The sequence below is a fragment of the Engraulis encrasicolus genome, chromosome 3 (genome assembly GCF_034702125.1).
Source record: "Engraulis encrasicolus isolate BLACKSEA-1 chromosome 3, IST_EnEncr_1.0, whole genome shotgun sequence".
NCBI classification, from domain to species: Eukaryota; Metazoa; Chordata; class Actinopteri; order Clupeiformes; family Engraulidae; genus Engraulis; species Engraulis encrasicolus.
In genome coordinates, this window is record NC_085859.1 from 13,985,093 (window position 1) to 13,995,889 (window position 10,797).

At 44.5% G+C, this 10,797-nt stretch overlaps 1 protein-coding gene across 2 annotated transcripts in view; it reads left to right on the forward strand.

The window, feature by feature from the left end:
* Positions 1-8,990, forward strand: part of sema6a (sema domain, transmembrane domain (TM), and cytoplasmic domain, (semaphorin) 6A) — a 150,561-nt gene extending 141,571 nt beyond the window's left edge. For both annotated transcript variants that reach the window (XM_063194808.1, XM_063194809.1), the window contains exon 19: positions 3,068-8,990. In XM_063194808.1, coding sequence (XP_063050878.1) covers positions 3,068-4,317 — 1,250 coding nt within the window. In that variant the 3' untranslated portion in view covers positions 4,318-8,990. The remainder of the gene's footprint in view (positions 1-3,067) is intronic.
* The last annotated feature ends 1,807 nt before the right edge of the window (positions 8,991-10,797 follow it).

A 10,797-nucleotide genomic window follows, 5' to 3' on the forward strand; every position in this document is an offset into this window, starting at 1 on the left:
TGTATCCAGTCTCTCCCTGCTATAGTGTCTCCAAATCAGACACAACAGTCCAAAACAGTTGTTCCTCTCAGAACCTTTAGGTTCCCTTAGAAATCTTTAGGTTCCTTCACAGAGACAAACTGATGGTTCTTCTGGGATCTTTTCATTTTTACATTGTAGCCAGTGTGTCCATGCTACCATGCCTCCGGATGAAAAATCCTATGTTGAATGGAGGGCCCAACCTTTTGGCAGAATAATCAGGAGCTTAAGCAAATCCCAGTCTCCTAAGGCCTGTCATAACAACAGAATCATGAGTAGCAGATAGGACAGTCAGTCTTCCATATTTCCCAACCCATGCCAACAACGTGTCGCTTCTACCAGAGATCCTATGAGTATTATTTCTTATCCAATCCAGTCTCTCTGCTTCTACTGGAGGAGCAGACACAATGGCTTGAAGTTAAATGATTGGAGATGAGAGGGGCAGTGAAGGCTGTAAGGCAGGTTGGTGTTAGGATTGAAGGCAGAGGCGAGTCTAGGGTAAATTGGGGCCCCAAGCGAAAATTCAAATGATGGAACATTCACAAATCGCCACAACTCTAGTTTAAAGTCTTAGCTGTTATTCACCATCTGGCTTGGGGGCCCCAAGCGGCTGCCTGCCTAGCCTGCTGACAAGGTGCGCCTCTGATTGAAGGTTTACCATTTCAAACAGTGAGTGGGTGAGTGAAGACAGTAAATAATCCTGTGTCCTCCTCATCCACGTCTGAAGTAGACTACTTCCTCAATCCTAGAGTGATTCCAGGTCTCATATGGTTAAGTCTCAGGTAAATGTAAGGTAGTGTATTACATTACATTGTAATGTAATGTGCATAAATGGATAATGTCTATTTACGGTACCTCACAGCCTTGTTTGAATGCACGATGCACTTTTGCTGTTTACATTTAGAAATTGCATTACTTGAATGAATGTTCAATTTAGAATAAAATGTAACTTCAAGGATGCCATTTAAATTCATTTAATACCGGTATGCCAATGTTGCCATTTTCCAATTACACAACGCCGTGGTGCAGCAATGAGGTAGGCTACTCTTTCCCTCACAGCACTCTCTCACTCAAAGGACAGACACTGAATGGGGGCATAGCTGGATTGGCCATAAGGCATACAGGGCATTTGCCCGGTGGACGGCTGATGATTTTGGCCTGGTCCTCCCCTCAATGTACTAGTGGTATCTGTCATGCCGCTAGAGGAGTCAGATTTTGATATTCATTTTGCCTGTTGTGGTCAAAATAGCCCCTATTAGATGGCTACAAACGAAGGCTTTATTTGCAAAACGGTGTATCTCCATTTTGTGGAATGTTGGGAAATTGACATTTTTGTATTGGGCGATCCATTGAATTGCATTGCAAAATGCTTTTTTATACAGGTTAAAAAAGTGTGTTCTCAAAATATTTGAGTGCTAAGAATTCACACATAGGTGATAGGACCTCTGACCAGTCATTTCCAATAATAAAATGCCAAAAGTCAAAAAATGGAGATACACCATTTTGCAAAAAAAAACCTTGTCACAGGATTACGGTAAATGTCTCTCTCAATGCCTGGCGCACCGGTCTCAGCTGAAAATGCCCGGCCTGATGTTATTCCCCAGTCCAGCCCTGAATGGGGGAGTGAGGGAACAAAGGCGACAGCACTTTCCAATCTAGATGACTGAGCAAGGAGAGGAATCACAGATCCATAACCACATTCATTAGGACTCCATTAACTCTGTCTGGGAACTGGAGTGAAATCTGTCATAGAACAGTTAGCCAAAAATATTTCCACACTGACAAATGATCTTCTGGGTGACAAGGCTTTTACAAGATTTGTAGCACTCTTGGAGCTTAGATTTATCTTTTTTGGAAGACGTAGCAATGCCACAGCGCTACTGAATAGTGTAGTGTAGCCAAAATGAATTTGTGCTTGCTGACATGCTGTCTTCTTGGGAAGGAAAACTGAGTGGCGATTTGCAGCATGTTCATAGTGGTTCTACAGTGGTCTACGTTTTAGACAAAATGTATTTATGTTTTCCTTTTAGGCAGCATGCTTTTTTAAATCCAGTTGTTGGATGTATACTGTATATGCAGTATACGTATAACAATAATTCTGTTGAGATTGAGTTTGAGATTGAGTATTTCAGTACATTGATGCACTTCAAAGAGTGTGGCAGACTGCATTTCTCATTCTTGTGTTCTGACATCTCCTCTTACTAATTTCCTCCTACTCTCTAGTGTTTAGTTAGAATGGCTGAGAAACACAGAAAACAAAATTGTTTTCTCAGCCGATTTAATTTCAGTTATTTCTCGTTTGCTTCAAGGGTCAGTGATTGGGTTCACTGTTCATTTTCTTGTTCATTTCGTGAAGGGAAGGGAAATATGAGTGCAACTTGAAGTGCAACTCTTGCTCTCAACAAATGACTTTCCTTCAAAAATGAAGTGTTTTGTTCATTAACCATGTTCTTGTTCTTGGGATTTGAAGTCTAACTCTTGCTTTCTCTGTAGGTGCAATTCTGGGGTGCATTTCTGGAAAGCGTAGTTACTAACTATGTTAGCTACTTTGTTGTTTTCAATCAATTTTGCAACTACCGAAGTTGCTAACAGGCTAACAACTTCTCTTTTGAGAAATGCACCCCTGGCACGTCAAAAAGGGGGAATGTGGGATTTGAAGTCTTAACTCTTGCTTTCTTGCTTTGCAGGTGCGAGTCTGGTAGAAGTCAAAAAGGGGAATGTGGGAATGTGGGACGTGTAGGCCTATGGGCTTCCGCACACCGGCTCCGACAAAGTGCTGAGCACTGCTCAGCTCAAATTCGATTCCATTGTTTTCAATAGAACCACGCCGATGTCGGATAGCAATTAGAGACGATTTCTTTTTTGTCAGCGCCGCCCGTTGACTATCAATGCAATGTTCAGGTGAAATTGGGTTTGGAGGTCCGACTTATGTCGGAAGCGAAAGTGCGCCGCAGTGCTGTCGGAGCCAATGTGCGGCTGGCCTAACTAGGGGAATGTGGGATTTGTGGGACATGTAGGCCTAACTCTCCATGTCTCCGTGTCTCGGCAGGTGTGATCCGCGAGAGCTACCAGAAGGAGCGCGACCAGATGGTTCCCGTCACCCTGCTGGCCATCGCCGTCATCCTGGCCTTCGTCATGGGCGCCGTCTTCTCTGGCCTGGTGGTGTACTGCGTGTGCGACCAGCGCCGACGCCACTTCGAGACCTCCTCTTCCTCCTCGTCCCGCCACGAGAAGGACCTGGCGCACTCGCGCCGCGGCTCCATGAACAGCGTCACCAAGATGACGGGCCTCTTCGAGACGGGCGGCGGTTCGGGCAAAGACCCGCGGGCGGCCGAGGCCATCCTCACGCCGCTCATGCACAACGGGCGCCTGGCCGGCAAGATGCTCATCAAGGCCGACCAGCACCTGGACCTGTCGGCCCTGCCCACGCCCGAGGCCACGCCCATGCAGCCCCGGCGCAAGCCCAGCAGGGGGAGCCGTGAGTGGGAGCGCAACCAGAACCTGATCAACGCCTGCGCCAAGGACCTCAGCGCACACGGCCTCGGCTCGCCCACAGTCATCCCCACGGACCTGCCGCTGCGCTCCTCCCCCGGGCACATCCCCAGCGTGGTGGTGCTGCCACTGCCGCTGCCCCAGCACCAGCTCCAGCTCCAGGCCTACGGGCACGAGTACGTGGAGCAGCCCGGTGGGGGGCACCGCGAGCTGGGCCCGATGGACATAGACCAGGGAGCCACGCTGGAGTACAAGACCATGAAGAGCCCCCACAATGGCATCATGCTGGTGGAGGACGACGACAGGGACGGCAGCGGTGGGGGCGGCGGCATAGGCAGCATGGGCGGCATGGGCATCCTGCAGCTGCCTCCTCGGGTGCCCCAGCGCGAGGCCTCCCTGGTGGTGTCCATGCCCCCGGCGGTGCCTCAGATGGGGAAGCGGGTGGAGGCGCACCACGGCCACGAGCACCACCGACGGGGCTACGGCCTCAAGACCTCCTCCACCGCCACCTCCGCTGCCGCCGCGGCGCTCAAGCGCAGCCACCACAACACCAACTCCTCCAACTCCTCGCACCTGTCCCGCCACCACAGCTTCTCGCAGCGCGCCGAGACCCCCCCGCCGGCGCCCCAGCGCGTGGACTCCATCCTCATGACGACGCTGTCGCAGGCGGCGGGAGGGAGCGCGTACGGGTCGCTGCCCCGCTGCGGAGCCAGGCTGTTCAAGCCCGACGTCCCCCCCAAACCCTCCCCGTCCTCTCTCTCCTCGTCGTCACGAGTCAAGTCGCCCAGTGGTGACTGCTACACATAAGGGGACCACAGCCTGCTGTTATACTCGTCCTCCTCCTCCACATTCACCCTCCTCCTCCTTCTATTCCTCCTCTTTCACTCCTGGACACTCCTCCTGAACGACTGCCCAACCTTGCAACACACTCCAGAGAAGAACAAAATAATTGAAAAAAATAATCAGAAATAACAGCTGCAAAAAAAAAAAACAGGGAAACACATGCCCTGTAACGAAACATACTGACTTTTGTACATTTTCTGTACAGTGAAAAAGCAGCACTTCTGTGAAACAAAAAGAGATTGAAAAGATTTCTATATATAAATAACAACACGTTGCAGGAATGGGCTGGGTTCTGGCTCCCATGGTTCTGGAATGAGGAGCTGCTGGAGAAGAAGAAAAAAATCAACAGAAACTTGATTGACTGTCCTTAGTGTGTTGTCATAACAACAGCAGAAGAACAAAGTCTGCTGGAGGAGACTCGGCCCCTTTAACATTCACATGGGGCTTCATCAAGCTGAGGCCTGTGACGTTACCAGACTTCAGTTTGCGAGGGGTGACCAAGATTTGGTTCGGGGAGGGGGGGGCTGGTCTGTCAGAAAAGAAAAAGCACATGAGACACCAGACAAGAGGAGCAGTTGTATATTTGTGAAAGGGCACAGATGCCCTCTTGAGCACTTGGGATTTTAAAAAATAAATTCCGACTGACTGGAACAACAGCGTTTACACCGCATAAAAACGAAACTTGCAAGAGAGAAGAATAATAAGTCTGAATTGAACTGTGAAAATTCACTTAAGTGTTACAGCCTACTGGGTGCAGCTATCAAGGAGGTGGCGATGAGGATGGCCTCAAAAATGTAGGATTTCTTGACAAGGACAGTCTCAAAAATCTCTACTCTACTGTACTGGTAACTCAATAACACCTGACTGTTAATACTAATAGCTGGTTGTATTTATTTTTAATAAGTGCTTTCAAAGAAAGACTTAATCTTTTTAGGCTGAAGAAATCTTTTTTAATTATTATTTGAATTAATCAATTGTAAAATTATTTAAAAAGTCATTAAACTGGAGCCAGTACAGGTCTTTTTTTTTCATTGTTTTTGATGTATAATAAGAGGTTCACTAACATTTTTTTGGCGCTTAAGAGAACTGGACGGTTAGTGACACTCTGATTCCCCCACTTTGTTTGTGAGGGTGTATATTTATTTACTTGTGCCAGAGACAAGACTAGTCATGGAGCCTGTTTGCTCAGTGTTTTGGACAGATAAACGAATCAATTTGAAAAAAAAAAATATTTAAAAACAAATCTCAGAAACAAACTTACCCAAACGTCCTGTGAGGCCAATAGAAAAGCAAGTTGTTTTGGCATGGCACAGGTTCCTCATCTTACCTGGGGGTTGAGTGAGCTGGCTTTCATGTGACCACTGGCCTTTCTGTGCATTGCAAGGCAAAATGTGTTGCATGTGAAAGTGCAAAGGAAATTCTCCTCCTCCCCCACACTACCACTCTTCAGATTCACACATACAGAGAAACACATTTACAGTGTGACTGCTTGAATTCATTGTCATAATGTTGAAAGCACTCAAGGTTTTTTGATATGGATTATTTTTCTGCTGTTGTAGTTATTATATCATACACCGCCCATAACTCTCAACTCTTATCTCGGTTCAGTCTGTGACATCACTTCCTGTTTGTCTCCACGTGTAAATTTGTGCCTTACACTCTCTGCGTAGTGAAGACTTTGATTTGTTTTTTTCTTTTTGTATTCCTGTCTTGTTTTGTCGGTCTAACCATTTCCCTTGTAGATTTCATTGATGACAATTCCTTTGGGTTTTTTTTAAGAAAAGAAAAAGAAAAGTGAAAGAATGTAGGTGTTCTTGTTAACTCTGGTCCTGTTTGAATTAGAGTGGTGTGATGGGGTTCAAGAGAAAGGGGGCGGGGGGGGGGAGACGGGGTTCTCACGGCCTCGTGTTTTTGCTCTGTGGTTTATCTTTCTGATTGTGCCAACGACATCCAGTCAACTGTGTTTTTATTTCATTTTGGCCACTCAGTGTCAACACACTTTTTTTTATTCATTTATATTTTTCTAATTGTGTCTGTGTGTGTGTGTGTGTGTGTGTTTTTAAACGTAACTCTGTAAGTTGCTGTTTTTTTTTACCTTCAATTTTCCGACACTTTTAAAAGTTCTGTGTTACTTTTGGAGAGTCTCCCAGCCTTTGAAGTTGAATGGTCCACTACATTACAGTCAAAAAAAGGAGGACAATTGCTGTAGAAAATTTCTGTTGGACTTTATTCTCCACAGTGACATTAGTGATTTGGCTGAGCAAGGGGATCGTCGCTAGTCATTTTAGACGCTGAAGAATGATGTGCATTTTCAGTCTTTTCAAGTAACGATTTCTTATTCAAACAGCATAAGATTTACATTGACATTAAAGTTTAAGTGAAGTTTGGTTTTCCCTCTCCCTCCTCTGTACTGTATATCTTACAATCACCACTCCCTCTCCTTTACAGCACATCTTCAATTTGTACAAGTAATATCCAATTTCTAGACAGTTAAACACAGGCTGGTTCCTGTTCCAGGTTATGGAGATCATATTAAAGAGACAATTGTAAATCCCCCCCATTTTGGAGAAGTAACCTTTCAGCTATATGTTTGTGGCCTATGTATTTGAAACTGATTGTGTTTCATCCTGTGAGTCGAGTCCTGAAGCTGTGTTGATTGTGTTGACCACTTGTACTTCTCTTCACTTATTGAAAGCCAGCACATTGTTTAGTGGTGTTGATTATTATAGTACAGTGTTGTAAAAGAAAATCTCCATGTCATCATCATCCGTTACTCAACTACATTTGTTTTTTAAGTCTTCAAATTATAAGTCTTTCACTCAGGTTGTGTCCAAAGTGTTCATTCTTTCTCCGTGTATACTGTACAGCGTACACATTTGAAGGGTGCTCACAGAACCCACTGATGAATCATGGAGGAACCTACAAGTTCTCGGAGGAAACTTAAGTGTTCTCTGAAGAAGCTACAACTTCTGGGGAGAACCTCAAGGTTTCTTAGAGAACCGTTCTGGGTTTTCTTTTGATGAAAAGGTTCCTCGAAGAGCCTTTGGCTTCCTGGGCTCTCTGTGGAATCATCAAGAAACCCTTGGGGAACCAATTTGTCACATGCTTTACAGGTTCCTCTGAGAACTTAGGGGTATACTAAGAAGCTGGTTCAGGAGTAACCCAGGTTAAGCCGTAAATCATCTAATAGAAGAGCCTGATGTCCTCCTGAACCAGCTTCATAGTAAAGGCCCCTTGTTGGGCAAAAAAAATGGCAAACTGTTCTTAAGGAAACTTCTGTTCTTTTTTTACAGTGTAGTGTATAACAAAGGGTGTGAGTAACACTGTTCTGTTAACTTACTTGGTGCAGTATGCTTTTGAACAAATGAACATTTTGGATTTGACCTCGGCCTCTAATGAAGCTGTAGGATCTCCCTTTGTCATTAGGCATGCATTATGTGCGAGTGTATGTGTCCACAATTTTTTTTTAAATGGTGTATCAAATACATTATTTCCATCGGCTTTGTTGCAGTTTTGAACTACTGTACTGTGCATTGAAGGCATATGTCTATAATAGCCCTGCGATAATAAACTGCAGCGTTTGTGATGTAAGCAGCGTCTTACACAGCGTCTCAATGTCATGCAATGTGAGTAAGCATTTCCGATCAAATAAGTTCAGTGACTTTACAGTACATTTTTATGAAATGAAATATGAATGTACAGAGTCACTCGTGTCATTTGCCTAGGTTTTGTATTTTCATTTTTGTTGCTCACATTGAAATGGAGGAGACTTAAATGACAAGATAAACACGTTCATGGGTGTCTACAAAGAGTGTCCGATTGATTTTACAGTTGGTCACATCGCCTGTAGTTAGGACACCGTGTTAAGAAGGAATTCACTCTTTCCTCTAGGTCTGTATAGTCTAGTCTCTTTTAGGCAGTGGCCTAATTCCACCATGGGGGGTGGCTGGTTTCTGTAGTCCATAGTGCAGAGCTTTTCCATTCTGCTTACAGTATAGTGGGAGAGGAAGGCTATTTAGTGGACCAGAGCTTTCTGTGCTGTGCCTTCGTATGTCTCGCCCCGGCCCTCTCTATGTTACACTGCTTAGATGACCCCAGAGCTTCTTCAACGACACATTTGTTAAACCCACAAATTTGGGGCCACCAGAACTTTTCAGTCATTGAAATGCAGAGGTGAACAAACCAGCTTGAGAAACATCCTGCCACTTATTCCTCTGTTTGTGCTTCTAACACGGATAAAAAAAAAATAGCCCATCTACCTGAAGGGTGTTATTTAGGATCAGCTGGTTCACTTAACTGACTTCATCCATATGTGACATGACTTAAGCTTTCCGAATGTGGTATGTCAGACTGTGGTGAAATGCGAAGTAGCAAAGGCTCACAATCATAGCTGTTGTATTTGTGAGTCTGTTCAAAACGGTGTGAAAGCTCCTGTTTCTCAAGTCAGTTCCACGCCTGTGTGAGAGAACCATTGTTTCTTGTTCTCCATTTTTTTTCTTATTTCTGTTTGTTCTTTTTTTGTAAAATTGTAAAAAAAATATTGTTGTCACCAGGTTTTTCTTGCCGTCCACTTCCTTAACATATGATTCACAACTAAATGTATGATGTAAAGAAAAGTCTTTAATAAATAAAAAGGTGTAATGAAATTGTTTCACTTATTTGTTCAAACAAAAAAATCCAGGATGGACAACTCGTTATAATTAAGTGGTCCAGATAATATTAATAGGTTTCATTTCCTTACTTAGTAGGCTACTACTAATACTTCTACTACTACTGTTCACTGCGCCAGTAGGACTTAAACTTTTCAAGGTTATTTGTCTTTCTTCTGTTTTTAATACTCGCCATGCATAAAAAGCCATGAGAACACTAGTGACATACACTATATCTGAACTACTAAATGCATGTATAGCATGTGTGTTCAGCATATAGGGCCTATTCTAGTTGCAACTACTCATTACAGTTGGTAGGTATATTATTCATGTCAAAGAATGTATCTTGAGATAAATCATCTCATCAAGCAATTGGCAATATTCATTAAAATATTGACTTACTTGACGGTCCATAATATTGGCATGTTATGTAGGCTAAATTCTACACCACTTGACCAAACAGGTGAACAGAACAGGCAAAATGTGTGTGTGTGTGTGTGTGTGTGTGTGTGTGTGTGTGTGTGTGTGTGTGTGTGTGTGTGTGTGTGTGTGTGTGTGTGTGTGTGTGTGTGTGTGTGTGTGTGTGTGTGTGTGTGTGTGTGTGGTTGTCAGCAATAGCCTACCGCCATCATCAAAGGCGATGCAGACAATTTACTCCGATCCAAATTATCTACATACACCTTGCCTGAATGTGTGTGGGTGCTTGTTTTTATGCTAGTTTGTGAGACGCCTATCTGTCACCACCACGACAGACGTCAAATTTATTGTGACTGCCCAGTAGAGGCCTTTAGTGCAGATTTACACAGAGATCCTTTGGGCTTACTTTGGCAAAGATCTCCTTTCACGTCTCATCAGCCATTTCAAAACAGGCTGCTTGGGCAGATGCGGGCCGTGTGTTGGGATGGAGGCTCTCTTGTCTACATGCATAAACAACGCAGATAAGCATCAGCCTGGAGCCACCGCCGCCGCCGCTGCCAAGAGGCGCTGAGATTGAAATATCTCAGCAGCTGACAGGTTAACACAAAGAGCCAGTCAGTCCCTCGGTCAAGGAACACTTCCATTACAACTGCAAAGTGTACGCTTGCCCCTTTAGTGAAGACAAGCTTAGTGCTGTACCCAGGGGCGCCACCAGAAATTTTGGGCCCTATGAAAGATTCGAATTTTGGGCCCCTTAAGGCCCCCTGTTAGTGCTTTTGGGCCCTCTTAAGGGGCCTAGTCAGTGCTTGGGCCCTTAGAATTTGTAACATCTTTCCACCCCTAGCGGCACCCATGGCTGTACCGTAGTAGTATTGACAGATCTCAACTCAGGTAATGTGGAGTGCCTTATAATTTAAGGTGACCACCTTATCTTGTAACATGGGTTGTAAAAGGTTGCCCACTTGTATTGTGGAAAGTGCTGCTAAGCACAAACATAAAATAAAGCAATGCAGCGCATGGATCTTATCACGCTGTTGAATGGGTATTGTATTACTCTAAGTATTTCAACTACACTGTGTGTTTGAACCAACATGACCCAACACACATAGATCCAGTCACTGCATTGCCTTAATATTTTGAGGTTATTTTTGAATGCTTTGAAGTTTTTCTTTTTACAGTGCCGTTTAGCATAGTACATTATGAGTCAGGTTGTGGTGGAGGTCTAGAATTGAAATCCAACTTTGTGTACCCATATGCAGACAGACAGTCTGGCTCTGTGTCTGACAGGCGTAGGACAGGTGACCCACATGCTGTACATCAGGCAGAACGTGCCCAGGCACAGTGTCTGGCTGCGGATAAGGAGAAAACGAACTTGATC